The sequence below is a fragment of the Camelina sativa genome, chromosome 6 (assembly GCF_030686135.1).
Source record: "Camelina sativa cultivar CO46 ecotype springtype chromosome 6, ASM3068613v1".
Classification (NCBI taxonomy): Eukaryota; Viridiplantae; Streptophyta; class Magnoliopsida; order Brassicales; family Brassicaceae; genus Camelina; species Camelina sativa.
The window spans coordinates 28,029,169-28,045,107 of NC_141885.1; the positions used below are offsets into that span (position 1 = coordinate 28,029,169).

At 37.7% G+C, this 15,939-nt stretch overlaps 2 protein-coding genes across 5 annotated transcripts; both read right to left on the minus strand.

Annotated features, from left to right (window-relative positions):
- Positions 1 to 1,097: 1,097 nt before the first annotated feature.
- Positions 1,098 to 3,507, minus strand: LOC104793634 (uncharacterized). Its single transcript, XM_010520029.3, has 2 exons — positions 3,226 to 3,507; positions 1,098 to 2,629 (listed from the first exon to the last, which is right to left on the minus strand). The coding sequence occupies exon 2, from the start codon at positions 2,610 to 2,612 to the stop codon at positions 1,407 to 1,409; it is 1,206 nt and encodes a 401-aa protein (XP_010518331.1). The 5' UTR covers positions 2,613 to 2,629; positions 3,226 to 3,507; the 3' UTR covers positions 1,098 to 1,406.
- Positions 3,508 to 4,835: 1,328 nt separating this feature from the next.
- Positions 4,836 to 14,976, minus strand: LOC104793635 (uncharacterized). 4 transcript variants are annotated; one of them, XM_010520030.3, is made up of 16 exons: positions 14,514 to 14,976; positions 11,687 to 14,368; positions 11,062 to 11,515; positions 10,685 to 10,913; positions 10,355 to 10,519; positions 9,952 to 10,224; positions 9,608 to 9,853; positions 8,951 to 9,304; positions 7,465 to 8,832; positions 7,317 to 7,373; positions 6,599 to 7,009; positions 6,170 to 6,393; positions 5,876 to 6,009; positions 5,544 to 5,765; positions 5,274 to 5,452; positions 4,836 to 5,137 (listed from the first exon to the last, which is right to left on the minus strand). In XM_010520030.3, the coding sequence occupies exons 1-16, from the start codon at positions 14,890 to 14,892 to the stop codon at positions 5,030 to 5,032; spliced, it is 7,485 nt and encodes a 2,494-aa protein (XP_010518332.2). In that variant the 5' UTR covers positions 14,893 to 14,976; the 3' UTR covers positions 4,836 to 5,029. The 4 variants fall into 4 exon arrangements, with proteins under 4 accessions (XP_010518332.2, XP_010518333.2, XP_087311426.1 ...); XM_010520031.2 differs by having other exon boundaries at positions 11,687 to 14,348; positions 14,514 to 14,973; XM_087455300.1 differs by lacking the exon at positions 14,514 to 14,976 and having other exon boundaries at positions 11,062 to 11,581; positions 11,687 to 11,826.
- Positions 14,977 to 15,939: the final 963 nt, after the last annotated feature.

The window sequence follows — 15,939 nt, forward strand, 5'->3', positions numbered from 1 at the left end:
GATAATTAGAATCAGTATAAATAAGATTAATATGCTTCCAATAACGAATGAACAGTAAAACTTGATTTATCATGCGTCCAAGTTTAAACTTTTATTCGGTCTGATCCAGTTTTTATTTGATCAAGTTAAAACTTTAAAAAGTTTCAAAAAAATATATCCTAATATTTAAAAATTTTAAAAGTTTAAATATTATAAATATTGAAACTTTTAAAGTTTTTAGCCTTTAAAAAGTTTTTAAATATTATAATTTTTTAAATTTTAAAAGTTTAAAATATTATAAATATTGAAACTTTTTAAAAGGTTTAAATTTTGTATTTCGAAACCTTTTAAAAGTTTAAAATATTATAAATATTGATGTAAAACAGAAATTATCTTATTTATCTACGCTTTATGCTTTTTATTTCTTATGATCTGTAAAACATTTTTTTGTGTATGATTATAAATGAGTTGATATTCTTTCATTAATTTTTTCTTTTTTATCTTATTTTTTTATTTATTTTTTTGTCAACCCTTATTTTTATTTTTTTATTTTTTAAGAGAAAAGAAATGATTTTGTTCTTGGAGTTTGATGGATTAACAAGTTGTGTGGTAGTCTAAAAAAAAAATTTCAACGGAAGAATGTGCAGAAATTGACGAGGAAGAAGAAAAAAAAGAGTATAACTAATAAAATTTGACAATGAAAATGAAAGGAAAGAATATGAAGAATAAGACAACATTGAATAAAAATACTAAAACATAGGTGGTAGCGATCAATTAAATATGAAAACGAGTTAAATTCATGATGATAAAATTGTTTCGTTTTTCTGGTGGTTAAATAAATGATTTAGGATATGTGAGGTCATCAGTTTGATTCGCCTCTCCTGACGTCGAGTTAAATTCATGATTTTTTTTATCAGATTTGATTTTATAACACAACTGATTTTATATATTAAAAATTGTATCTGAAATTTCATTTTTTTCCTTAATACTAATTTAAAATTTTTTATAAGATAATATTTTATTGCCGTAATCAATCATATATAATTTTCATCAAAATATATCAAATAAACCCACGCGTGGATTTAAAACCTAGTTGTACATGAAAAAGAGATCAGAAATAGCTAAGAAAAAGTAATATATGCAGATTTTTACATGAAAGATACATACTTGCTTACATTACATGAAAGATAATTTCATCTGATTTTCAAGAAAAAAAAAATAGAGGAAAAAAGCACAATATTAACAAAATTCTTACAACAATTTACATTCTCATTAACCAAATCCAAAAGCTGCATTCGAAGCAAACCTTTAAAAACTCTAATTCAAGACCATCAAAGCGATTCACTTGGAAAAGATTTCTTCTCAATTAAACCTTTCGAGGTCTCTCTGTCTCTGGTCTCTTTTCTTATCTTCTCTTTCTCTTTTGATTAGAACGATAGCATCTGCATCCATCCAACAGTCCATCCAAGTAGCAAACCAGCACCAACAAGACTCATCCCCAAAGCTAAACTAACTGCATACTTAGCTCCATTCGTTTTACCACTTTTGCTTCTTCTCTTCCTCCCACCTTTTCTTGCTTTGCAATTGCTCCATGGGATGGAAACCTGTGGCTCGTTGCTCTTCTTGCTGTTGTTGTTGTTGTTGTTGTTATTCTCAACCTTCTTGTTCTTTATTTGGAGGTAAAGTGCTTCAAGCTGAAGCAGTTGTAACCATTGCTTATACCCGAAAAGCTCTGATGCTTGCTTGAACAAGAGCTTCACCAAGTGTTCTTTCTCCGCACAAGCTTCTTTAGCCATGTTCTCCGCCTCCCTAGCTCGTGTTTGGGAATGCCTCAGCGCTTCTAGTAGCTCTGATTTGCTTAAATCAGACTCAGACGAAGCATCGGTTCTGTTCTTGCAGCTGTTTGCTCCGCTAGGCCCGTGCTCGTGGATGGTTTGTTGGTTAGAGACAGAGTAATCCCTGAATCCATCACGCGGACTACCATAATAAGAGCGTTTCATCTTCTGTGGTGTTGGAAGATCACAATTCTCAACGTAGTCTAGTGATCTTTGTGCAACCAAGGAAGCTAATTCATCTTTATCCGTGGTTCGCCACCACGGTCCAGCTTTCTCGTTTGAGAGAGGATTCCACGGTGAGCTCGGATCAAAAGCTGGCTCATTTAGCTTTTTCTCAGTGGACTCATCATAGCCAAAACTTTCCCTTGTTTCCATCAACTCTATAAACTCTTGAAAGCTTTCGGAATTATAAGACTTTCTTTGTTTCTTCTCTCCAGCTTCCAATTCAGGCTTCTTCTCAGTTAGGACTTCATTGTTGTTAACCTCTAATGGCTTCTTATTCACCACCTGAAAGGGATGGTGAGGACTCCACAACCCGGTGCTGTGAGGTAACAGATCAGGGAAATTGGGGTTTCGATGAAGAGGCATGAAACCTGCACAAGATGACTGATGATGTTGTGGTTCAAGAGAAGAAGGTCGAGAAGAAGAACCAGAGTCTTCGACTTGCTTAGTTGATGAAGCAGTTGAGGAAGAAGACGATTGACAATAAGTAAACTTGGGAGCTCGTTTAGCGTCTTCTTGGACAAAGCAACGGTTAACAGTTCTTTGCCAAACTGCTCTAGCTTCAGCTGCTGCCATTATTTCACCATAACTCTCTGAGAAACAAATTCAATTCAAGATCAAATGTGATTCAGTCAGAGAAATGAGGGCAGATATAGCAAATATCATATGAACCGTTTTGTTTGATTCTAATAATAGTCTTAAAGGAAGAATCTTTCTTTCTGATAGCCGACAAGATCGATCCATCACTAAAAAAAAAAGCTTTCCCTTTTTCATTTGCCCCAGTAATAATAGAATCTGATGTTTTGCTTTAAGGTAAAATGAAGAATTAGTTCCTAAATTTGTTTTTTTTTTACAAGCAAACAAAATCAGAGCCAGATTCTATTTGTCAAATTAAGCAATTTTTTTTTTTTTTTTTTACCAACCAAATCATCGTACTTTGCAATAGAAATCAAATCCCATAAACTTCAACTATATTATAAAACAGAGGAAGGATAAAAACACACAAAACACACAGATCAAACCGGCTGAGACTCTAAGAATCGAAACACGGACACGAAAACAGCGGTTGGTGATCCAAATTGTCTGATTTTGGTGACATCATAATTTATCAACTGAAGACGAAGAATCAATCACAGAGAGAAACAAACAATAAATTTTGCAGAAATTCATTAAAGAGATAAAAACTAACCAGAAGGGGAGAGAAGAGTAACACCAAAATCAATAAAGGGACGAAACACATAAACTGGTTAAATCAATCTCGTGAAGATAAGAGTTTGGTCTGATCTTTTTTGTTTTTTCAATGAATTGTCAGAGAATTTTTGTTTGCTTTCGATTATTTAGCACAAAAAGCTTTTGAATCTTTTTTTTGTTTTTGCAGTTTACTCTTTGTTTTCTTTCTTTCTTCTCTCCTGTGTGTCATTCAGCACGCAATCTTCCCTTAAACGACAACGTTTGAGAGGACCCATAGTGCTATTGTTATTGAGTCTTCAAGTCCACAGATTTACCCATAGATTTCACACGACAGCCGTTCGATTAGATATTAATTACACGTGGCCTGAAAAAGTAAGATCTATTTTTGTACGGATAAGACCTTTTTATTGGGAGGGAACTCTTAACTTTTCACTGTACGCGCCACGCGCTAAAATAGATTACGCCAAATAATTAATTTTACGATTTGTGTATTTCATTTCACCTTATCGATTATCTTTTTAACCCAAAGTGTCATTCAGATTTTCTATGACCTTGATTACTTTCTACGTTTTAATTCTAAGGTAGTCTCAGTTGCCATCAATAAACTTGACGATCATAAATTCAAGTTCTTTTTATTTTTTTCTACATGTCAATTTGGTTTAATAATATATAGATTTGAAAATTAGATAGAGAGGATGTAAATAGTGCCATCGCCTAGGAATTGAACGTTAGGTGAAAGCAAATTAATGTCTCTTCAAGTCATAAGTCGTCATTATGGTTCATTGTCGGACGTCTCTCTCCACTATTCACCTGTTGAATGATACCTGATGAGACAATTTTACCAAGTGATCCATATATGGAAAGAAGATTTTGGTATCTATTTTTTTTTCTTATATAATTGTTTAAACCTGATTCTCTTGCAAGGAAACGATAAAACGATAAATCCAGAAAATTTGAGATTTTTTTAAAAGTGTTGTGTTTCACCAGTGTCCACACACAGATCATATGTTGTATTCTAATACGATGCTCTATTTAGAGATGTATAATATAGCATATCTCTATGGCAGTACTGATCATCTATTGTATATAACATACAATCGTCGAAACTGACCCCATTTTTTATTCTAATACTAATATGCTTTATATGTGTCACCCACTAACATATTCAGTCATAATTAAGGCCATATACTACTAATATACACAACTAACGTCGTTAGAATAATATTTAGTGAAAGGGACCCTTACCTTGTAACTTAAACATTATTAGGAATAGTACTTTACTTGCTAATGGGTTTAATCAAAGATTTGATGATTCATATCATTTCGTCTGCAGCACAAATTATGGCGCAGTTTAATATAAAGATTCCACTACGTAATACGATTGTGCCAGGTTCTTAGCAGTCCAAGATTTCATAATCATCTTATTAAACTGTCTCGACTGCTAACCAATGTAAATCTTGAGATAGGTATATTCGGTTCTGTTGCACCACACTTTATTATTCCAATTCAATTAGAATCAGTCCGATCAAACCGGTCAAAATACGATGCAACAAAGTCAAAGATAAAATAGATGATATTTTCCCAAGTATTGAAGTCAAGTCAAAGATAAATTAAAGAATCTGGATTAAGGTCAACTCAAGATTCCACTGCTTCACAATCCTTAATATATATGCGCGTGTTATGTATATACCAAAAAAAAAATGAACCATATAGAAAACACAATTACATCACAAAAAAATCACAAGAAGGAAGAGTTATAACTCATTTTCTCGACTGTAAAACTTTCCCGGAAAATGTTACTTTTATTTACCATCGTCATAGGAATCTCTGAGGCTGACGAACTTCACCGTGCCATCACCACCACACGTTATAAATCCATTCGGACAAACTTGTATGTCAGTCACCCCAGCCTACACCAAATTTTTTAACATAAACGCAAACTTGAATAATGATACAAACTCTGACCAATTTATAGTATTAAATTCAGTTTACTAAAAAAACAAATCTAAGATGAAAGGATTAAGCTTTAGGTGGTTGGTTACTAACCCGGATGATTGCACCGTAGCCTCTGGAGTTTGGCTGCAGAAAAGTGTGTCTTTCGTGTAGTTTCGGCCAATGATGTATCAACTTTGCTGCTTTCGCATCCCACAGTTTAACTTCTCCATCTTTGCTTCCCGTCAAGAACAGACTTGTGTGAGGGATTGTCGATATTTTCGTCACACTCCCTAAAATTTGAATCAATGTCAATGAAAGTTCGAGAACTACTTTCAGTTTTAATCAGAATATCAGGTGAATATAGGGTTTAAGGGTGTGCACCTAAGTGAGCCTTTGGTATGTACCAAAGCATCCCATTCTTGTTTTGATCTCCATCAGTCGAAGATCTTCCGTCAGGGTTCCTTTGCTTCTTCATCTTTCCGGTTGCAATATACCGGAAATCGTGCAAACCAACATCGCCGTTTTTGCCACCAGTCACAATCATAGGAGAAATTGAGCCACTACCAATGTCATTATCGAATACTGAGATAGAGCGTGCACCACCTTCATGAAAGAAAAGGGACAAAAAGCAAACAAAATTGTTACGAGTTATGATTATGGGAAAATGATGCTAATGGTGAACACAGTTTACACATTGTTTTATTGGAAGAGACCTTCATGACAATTGATAGATGCCTGGGAGGTTGAAGGCGGAGCTAGAGTATCCCATACAACGACGTTTGCACCACTTGAGCTATATCCTGAAGCTGCAACAATGGATCCACTCGAACTAATATATTCTACATCTCTGCAATCATAATAACAGAAACGGCATAGCTGAAGCTAATGTTCTCATAAGAACATGAAACAGAGAAAAGAAATGGTAATTTTCATGATTGAGAGAAATAATTCCAACCTTGAGTTTTTAGCATATTAGTGAGCAAGAAGTTAAAGATCAAAAAACGTACGATGCATGGCCATTGAAGCAAAGAGATGACTCAACAGGATGGATATTGCTTCTTCCTCCAACTTCTGATTGCCAAGTGCATACAGTTCCATCCAGTGCAGCGCTAGCAAATCGGTGTCCGCATGGACCGAATTGCACCGCTGATATTGACGCCAAAGCATATGGTGGAGGAACATTTGCAGCAGGCAGAACACCATAAGTTGCAGTGGCTCTGTCTTTTCCAAACTGCAAGATGTATGGTTGCATTATAAAACCCACAAGGATATAATACGAAATGTCATATCAATTACTTTTCACTCCTAAGACAATGAGTACATGAAAGAATCACATTGGGTCCACAAATCAATAGACGCTCATAAAAGTTATAGGAAATGTCATATTATTTTCTCCTCACTCCTAAAACAGATGGTGCAAGTGTTTAGGCCCATACCTCCCACAAGTAAATGTGTGTGTTGCTCGAGCCAACCAAGAAGAGAGGCAATGTTGGGTGACTGGAGAATGCTCTCGTAATAACAGTTTCAACTGTTGGAGGAGGATCAACAAAGTGTTCAAATTCTTCTTGAGTTTCCCAACCTAGACCGGAGACTCCTAAGCCCGTGTAACCCGGAACTCTGTGATTTTTCCCACGCTTGGAAAGAGAAACAACTCCAACAGTGGCCCCGCCTAACCCAAGGTGTGCTCCTTTCTTGTCCCCAAGACCAACACCAAGTGAGACACATGTTGGAACTGGAGTTGACTCAGAGTTAGCCCAACCGTTATGTGGCCAGTCAGCATTTGACCAGATATAGTCTGACTGGTTTGTGCAGGAACCACCATCTTCTAGGTTAAAGAAAATTATTCCCTGCATGTCACAGAATGCACATTTAGGGATGTGTTTATGTCTGATGCCACAATACCACTAAACATAAGAAACACTGCAACAACTAAATAACAACAGATAGACACTTCATCTGAAACCTTATCTCAAGATGCTGATGCAGGAATCAGGATACAGAAAAAAGATAAACGGAGGTTTTCCAGGATTCAGACTCATCTTTGCATAGTCAAAGTTTCGGTACGTAGCATATGGCAAGTTACAACGAGTTATGAAATTCACAAGCAAGTAGAGATAGAACAAGTGCTAAAGGCAAACTATGACAATAACTGACCTTGCGGTTGCTAGCTAATGCAGCTTGCCGATGGTTGATGGCATTGATACAAAGGGCCTGTTAGAAAGATAAGAATACTCGATCACAAAAGATACGAAAGTTTCAACAATATCAGTAACTTGTTAGTTAGTGTAAGAAAGAGAATTACCTCTATAAGCTCCCCGGTCCTCTTATGGATTTCTTTGGGGTTCTGGAAAGCAGAGTTTTCACTGGCAGTTATTGCAGCTTTCTGTGAAGAATTTGAAGCGTGGCTTGCAAGAGAAGCCACATCATTACTACTCCGACCATCTTGATTGCATGGCATGTCGAGCCCATTCTTCCTGGTAACTTCTATGTACATATCGCTCCAATCTTCCAATGGTTTGGATTTTGACCACTCAGATATGTCAAAATTTTCTAGCAAGAAAGCTTCGTACAGTAAATGAGGATCAACACAAAGATTCCAGAACCTCACAGTAACAGCTAGGTCGCCGTTGTCTTCATTCTCTATACGTGCATCTGGGATATCCCGATTACGAAAATTTGCTTGTGATTTCCCACATTCGAGCAGCCATAACAAGGTAGGAACCTGAATTCTCTTCTCTATTTTCTGTTTCAAGACCAATACTAGTTGTTTGACATGATAGGAAGAGAGTTGATCAAGGGTGTTAATCAGTGTTTTTCCCAGAACAGACATTATCTTCTCTGTTACACCTACAATGTCATCACTGGAGTCCAACGATGCCTGAGCATCAACATTTTCAGAGGAACCACTATTCGGGATACCACCATCTACATTGATCGAAACAGATACCAGCTTATGTTTCACAAAGTCTGAAACATGCTTCCAGAAACATGCTTGTGTTACAAGAAGTCTTTCATCTTCTGGAATTGAGTACACCGGATAGCCAATTTCGTTATTCCCAACATCTCTGCTGACCTTAAAATTAACCTCTACATCTGATGCATCTGGAACACTAACAGAGGCTTCATGGTGGTATACTCTCTTCACGCTTTCCATGTCAACCTCATAAGACATATGCCCATGAAAATATGCTATCGTAAGGGGCTGAACCATTCGAAAGAGACAATTTACATCTCCCAGAACCCAAGCTATTGCAAGTCTCGAGCAATATTCGACTAAATCAAGAACAACTGTGAGTCTTGTTTCCAGGTCTACCACAGAGGAGCCCAAGCACAGCCTTATAGATGTTCTTAAACTAGAGAACGATTCCAGAATTCCCTGAAAGTGAAATCGCAAAGCATTGGACCACTTTGGTTCAGGACCAGATGACACCTTGTTTTCCTCAAAGCATGGCATTGAGTGTAAGCAAGTGACACTGCACGCAGCAATGATACGTGCTAATTCAAATGATTTCTCTTCAGTCGCTTTTAGAATCAATTTAGGTAAAGCTGAATATTGGATGAGATCTTCATCTGTGTGAGACTTGTCGTGTGAGAGTCCTGAGGAACTATTTTCCTGAAATATATTGTGTCCCATGGATAGTAACCCACGGTTGTATGCTGACAAAATAATCTGCCAATTGAAAACAAAGAATTAGATTACACATGGCAATCAAAGTTCTGCGTTGTCAAATTAGATTAACCGAGAAGTTTAATATGATGTGCAAGTAATAGTAGTGGAAACCACATACCATTTCACGTAGGTAAGATGAAGACAGGGAAAATCTTTGGTAAAATTGCTCCAAAGCTGTTTGGAGCTTATGCTGAAATCGTGAGAGTTTCTCACACAAAACAATTTCAGAATTCATTAACGGTGCAGTTGCTTCCCGTAAGAGCCTTGAGAGGAACTGGACCGCTAAACCCAATTTAAAATGAGTGTCCACAGTAGATGAAATACCGCTTGATACCCAATTCGACGAATGAGGAACAGAATGCTCAAGAACATCTTCTGGTGTACGCAACTGACCGTTACTTGGAACGCTAGTCTGATGATGGGTACCACCATGACCAATGGCAGATGTTGAAAGACATTCTAACGCCTCGAGCTAACAATTTTCAAAAGAAGATAAATTCAAATTTGACCGCACGGACAACCAAACTCCGTCTCAGAAACAATAAATACATCAAATTCTACAGGATATATTCCACCATGAAATCTTTAAAATGCAGATAAGAAAAATATTTTGATGCTAAAATGACTTGTTAAAAAAGATAGTCCCTTCCCTATAAATTTTTTCTTAGCTTTCAACATGGTGCTTTGGTGGAAACATGTAAATTATGGAAGAAGTAATCTAAATCCTATGTCATTTACAAGCACACAGCATGTTCTAGTTTCTTATATAACTTACCGGGAGCCCACATCTGCTGAAGGCGGTAGCAGCCATCAAGGTTGCCCATCTACTAAGAGTTGAAGAACTTTTTTCCCCCAGTGCGTTCTTCACACTATTTTTGGTTGCCAACATGAGGCAGTAAAGGCCAATACTAGGATCCACAAACGAGATGTGATTTGAAGAAACGGTGGAGCTCCGAGAAACAGGGTTCCCTAAACATCCAGCCACAGCAAGAATTGACTGGTGGTACTCTCCTAATTCCCACTGTATAAACCAGGGACAGCTTCATAGTCATAATTTGTAAACACCAAGCAAGAAAGGTATTTGACAAGATAACAATATTTGCAAACAATCGTAATCACCTTAAGAATGCTTGATAGCCAAAAATCTCCTCTCTGAACAGCAGATGGAAGTATATATTTATTTATAAGATTACTTTCCAGGGCCCCACCTTGCCCATCTACAAGCCGGCAAATTACGAGAGCAAGCTGCTCGTCCTGAAGATTTTTCACACAAACATTTATTGCAGATGAAGCTTCACCTCCAAGGAGAAAGAAACCCATCGCCAGCTCCAGTTGGTGTTTACCCATCAGCACATATGCATTTTTCAAGGCTGCTGCCTTATTTTTCTCCTCCTGTAAAAAGAGATGCACTCAAATTAGGAGACATGTCACTCAACGATATCCTAGATACCAGAAGTCGTACATACAAAAAAGGTGAAAAAGAACCTATGATCCCAATAAGAATATGGTTTGTACCAAATACCTTAAAATTGCGTGAAAGAAAAACCACCAAGGGTTTATCTTTCTCATCTTTGCTTAATTTGAAAAGACCAGCCAAAACTTGAACTCTATTTAAAGCTATATAGAGAAGAGCACAATCTCTAGGATTCTTTTTCTTCAGGTATTGCTGTCGGGCCAGTTTCTCCATCTACAGAAAGGAAATAGTATCAAATTAGTGGTGCAGATCTATTTCTTTTACCCTCTGTTTGTTGGTATCAAAAGAGAAAATTATCAAAGAAATAAAAGCAAGCATAAATAGAAGGTGTATCAATACAGGGGTACTTGCATAGCTAGTCTGTAATTTCAAACTTACTCGTAAACGCAGTTGTGCTACATTTGAATACCAAAAGCCAAAACCAAGTGATCGCATTTGTAGCCATGATGATTCATTAGGTAAAAGAGAACCAGATAAATTTTCTTTGGACTCTGAGTGAAAAGCCCATCCGATCATACTAGAGTCAACATCCAACTCTTCCAAAGATGATGTTTCCCCAGAACTTCTAGCCAAAAACAGCTGTTTAAACCTAAGTGAGACCCAAAATCTACACAGCAGAAAGAACACAAAATTTCATGAATACCAATCAGCAAACGGAGAAAACAAATATACTTGATGGAATATATTCTTTGAATACTCTATATTTAATTGGTCCTTCGTAAATTAAAATTAAGAAAATCGAAGAATTATTGTACCTTCTCCCAGCTTCATCAAGACTTGCATAGACAGATGTAGAATGTGGGTTACTTATTTCGCAAAGAAGGTCAACAATTGCAAAATATTGCAATTTTTCTATCCTGGAAATATTTCCTTCGTCTGATAACTTCTTCAGCTGCTCGCAGAAGCCACTAAATTGCAAGTCTGTTGCAGGTGAACTGTAACTACTGTTGGGACTATAAAATTCCATATTAAAGAAACTAGATGACTGCAACCCTGACTGAGACTGTGAATTCTGTATCACTGAACCAGATGTCCCACCCCATTGGAAATCCTTACGATTTGGGCCATTGGAGAGAGACCCTTCATAATATATTGACAAAAGGACATCTGGACAAAGAACTGACTTTACAGCACCCTTCTCGGAGGCATCACTCGAACTGATATATTCAGCAAGATGCCTTAGAGCTGCACTTGCACGTTTCCAATTGCCTGAACACATCAGAGTTAACAATCTTTAGCTAAGGTGAAATTAACCGCATGACACAGGTTATGCTCCTGCACGAAGGAAAAATAACAAAGGAAAGCTAAATAAAAGCTAAACAGCTTAGTTTCAGAACTGATTGAAGAAGGGGGAAACAGAAAACATTTGCAACATTTCACCTGAACGTATAGCTACAAGAAGGGCTTGAGGGTGATTAAGTGGTAAGGCACCTCCTAACTTCTCCACTATATGTCCCATGCTTGTAATGTCATTAATAGTATCTGAACCATATGCGGTCCCAATCAACGACATACTTTTGACTTGCCCGTCATCAGTTGCATTACTAGTTGAAAGTTGAGGAATACATCCTCTGCTAATAGATGCAGTATCAGGTTCTTTAATATCATTAGTACTAGAATCAGATAACAATTCAGAGTCTCTGCCTTCTTCGGTAGCATATACTACGTTGGGAAGATTGGCTGAAAATATGTGTGGATAGTTATTGATCTTTCGCTTCTCATCAACAACAGCCAGCCATTGACCATGTAGACTAATATAATCATTATGAACAAGGCAAGTCTTCGCTATGGATCCCCACCATAAATCATGTATAACAGAAAAAGTACGAGTAACAGCGAAGCATTGCCAAATCTGTGCCTCTGAAGAATAATCAGAGACCGCTAAATTGGTACTTTTGCAGGGTTGCCGAGCCATACCATACACCCGCAACTCCTTCTCTGTGCAAACTTCAAGCAATAGCTGATCACTACCCGTAGTTGACCATCTTACAGCAACAACCTCTGCATCAAAATGTAACGTATGCTCTAGTATGAAAACCCCTGAATCTACAAGGTGTCTAATCTCCCATATACTAATTGTGCGGACAGCTTTTGAATGATTCTCTATACAGACGGCTGCTATCTTGTGTCCCGAATCAGTCAGAGATATAGCACTGACAGGATTTTGGCCAATGGTAAGCATGCCAACAAGCTCCCACGGAAGGGAAGGTGTTGAACTTTCCTGTAAATTACTTCTCCAAAGTTTTAAAGAGCCATCAGCTTGACCAGTTGCCATAGTATAACCTTGAATTTCACTGTTCACGTCATTCTCTAGAGCCCTACCACTTGTGACCACAGCAAAACTCGTAACTTCATCGTCACGGTGAGATTCAGGTATTTCTGAAGAGCATGATCTAACAGCAATGCAATTCGTCTTACCAGCAAAATTATCTTTGAATAACCACTTTCCCAATCCAGTACTATCAAAATCATGAAAATGACAATCGCAGGTACTTCCTGCTACATCAAAATGATGCAAGGTCACACTCCATGACAGAGCATCAACCCGTTTCTCTTTCATCCAGACACTCAGTAGCAAAAATCGGTTACTTTTGAATGTCTTTCCACAAGAATTAGATAGATTTCTTGCAAATATGCTGGTCGGACCACTCTGCAAAGGGCTGTTTACTGCAAACGGAATGGTACATATGTAATGGGTCAGATAACCATCATCATCTTTCCCACAATTCCTTACACTAAAGCAATCAACCCCTTCTACATGCCCCACAAGCAGAAATCTCTCATCTTCCAATGACGAAGATGCCCAGCATAAACATGTGTACTTTAATCTTAGGTTCTGTAGCCGTCCACAAGGTTTCCAAGAGGAAACTGAAATAGGATGGTCAATAGCATGGTTCAAATAAGCACTAGAGGACCAGATTATTATTAAACCATTAGAATCCAGGGAAGCAGTGTATCCTGCCTCACATATGAAAGGATCAAAGGCAACCTGTAGGATTTTCCCACCATGACCATCAAGATATAATACTTTTCCATTAATGCACTTCAATAAACTGGATTTATTTGGGGATGGATCTTCTGAGTCATGTGATTTTATTGTGTGCAAGGAAGACCAATACACAGTATTCTGCGGAGATAAATAAATCGACGAGCAGATAAGTGGTGTGCCATGAAGGTTATTTCTCAATAGAGAAACTTTCTTCAGGGGTAATCGATCAGAAGAACCTGAAGCATTCGCTAGAGAGAGTGATCCTGAACCAATTTCACTTGATTCTTCTCTCGCCCACAATGTTACTCGGGGAAACCTCATAGGAGAGACGTCATCAAGACAATGGACAGCCCACAGAGTAGCCAAATTTCCAGGGCCGTACCCTACCAACCACTCACATTTGCCAACTATTTCATGATCATATTTTTCCATAGAAAAATATTGATTAGTACCTTCAATGGTTTTCAATATACCCCCTGTACGAGTTCCCCAAAAAAGAAATATATCTCTGCCCAAACAGCCATCGAAGACGTGATTTATCTCTATTACAGCTGCCACGCAAAATGATTTCTTATGATCAGATACATCTTTCATGCCCTTTTTCGTCTTTCCACCATCTACCTCAATCCATAACCTTACTGCCCCATCCAAGCAACATGTCATTAGCACATTCCTCAATGATTTCCCTATACCTATCGCAGACTGTTCTGCAGCCATCGGCCTCCATTGGATCATGGATATTCTCTGAGGATGAGGCAATTCGAATGTATGATATGATACTCCGTCACTATAATAGGCCAAAACACTTTGACCTGCTTCGTCACACTCAGCTGGAAATTTGCTCCAAGAAGTTGCTGTCGCAAAAGGACCCTCAAACGACCAGGTGGAGGAAACCAGATCTTGAAGGTGATCCCCCGAGAACTTCCAAGCTATTTCCCAAGATTGGTTCCTTCTCTTCCACAGAACGATATCAGTTCCACCAACTATGATCCCATCCCCGGATCCTGTCCACTCAATCGCTTCAACTTTTGTTTCTTGCACCAATATGGAATTCTGACTCCAACAAAAAGAACCTGAATATGAGTAAAGACATACAAATTTAAGATATCCAAACTAAAGTCGTAGAAGAAATATACCAATGGCATCACAAACCAGACCACTTGCACAGAGACTAAACCCCAGAGAATGAAGAATAAAAATCTCTATATGGAGGCTTACCATTGAAATCAAGCGCGAAGAGGTAGATATAGTTCCCAGAGCCAACAGCGAGCTCGCCTAGAGACGGCGTTACAGGAGACCAAGAAACGGAAGTAACTGGAGACGAAACATCGCCGGAAACCTCTAGAATCTGACGGAAAAATGGTGCCGTCGTGGAATCGTCGCCGCGGAGAGGAGAAGGTAAATGAGAGATAACGAGGAGAGTGGATGCTCCGTAAGCGAGCCATGAGTAACCAGCGAAGTCGGGAAGCCAGTCAATAGAAGACTGAGATCGAGTCGGAGCCGGTGGAACGATCTCCGATCTGAGTTGCCGGAGAGGCAAATTATCGATCGGATCTGTGACTGGTGAGATCGCGTCGTGACTCGTCGTCTCCGGCATAATCACGGGTTTTAACGGAAACACACAAATCTTAGACCAAAACTATTTATTTTTCCGTTTGCTTACATACAAAACTTACCCAGCAGGAGCAGGATCGTCGAACCTTCCTACTAGGCTAGAAGGTTCCAGGTCGAGACTGTATCTCGCTTAGGCCCACTTCTCTCACTTGGGCCTCCTTATTGTAAATTGTAATGTGTATTTTTATGATAAAATTAGAACTTAATGGAGACTGTATCTCGCTCAACGGTTACAAAGCATCCACCGTATTCCACACAGTCTGCCGCCATATCTTTATCGCCGCCATAAGCCTCTTTGTCGAATAAAAGCCCAATACGTTTTAAAAATTTAACCAAGTCCCAAATCGGAAATATAATAAACAGATACTAACCCATAACTCCTATAAATAAAAGTTAGTCCACTTTGCTTACAAAGCATCCACACAGTAGTGGGCTTTTCTGAAGGCCCGACTGTTGGAAAGTACCAATATTTTTTTAAACGTTTTAGCGTTATTTTTTCTTCAGCTTTTTAAAACGTTTGTTTTTTCGGCTTTTTAAACTTTTTTTTCAGTTTTTTTTTTTTTGTTTTTGTTTTGGTTTTGGTTTTTAAGTGTTAAATTTTAAATTTGTGTAAGCAAACCGGATACAACATCCGGTCCATATTCTTTGTGGTCTGTAAGAGGTGTTCTAGGTCCAACATGCATTATACATAACTTAAATTTAACTCTTTTTCGGATTTTTTACTTTCTTTTTATGTTTTGGTTTTGGTTTTTGTTTTTAAGTGTTGAATTTTAAATTTGTGTAAGCAAACCGGATACAACATCCTGTCGATATTCTTTGTGGTCTGTAAGAGGTGTTTTAGGTCCAACATGCATCAGCATTATACATAACTTAAATTTAACTTTTTTTTTTTTTGTGAACCACACAATTTCTTAATTTTTTAAAAAACCTTTATATTCATGGTTATTTAAACTTTTAAAGTTTAAAGGTTTTATAAATAATAGTATGAACTTTGTAACGGTCGTGAATATAAAGGTTCATGAGATATTAC

What these genes read in the sequence shown, in the direction of transcription:
- LOC104793634 (XM_010520029.3), bottom strand. Translation starts at nt 2,612, where the DNA reads ATGGCAGCAGCTGAAGCTAGAGCAGTTTGGCAAAGAACTGTTAACCGT.
- LOC104793635 (XM_010520030.3), bottom strand. Translation starts at nt 14,892, where the DNA reads ATGCCGGAGACGACGAGTCACGACGCGATCTCACCAGTCACAGATCCG. An exon ending in TTCTTTCACGCAATTTTAAG is followed by an intron (nt 10,225 to 10,354) that starts GTATTTGGTACA and finishes CTCTTTTTACAG; the next exon opens with GAGGAGAAAAATAAGGCAGC. An exon ending in GCTACGGTGCAATCATCCGG is followed by an intron (nt 5,138 to 5,273) that starts GTTAGTAACCAA and finishes AATTTGGTGTAG; the next exon opens with GCTGGGGTGACTGACATACA.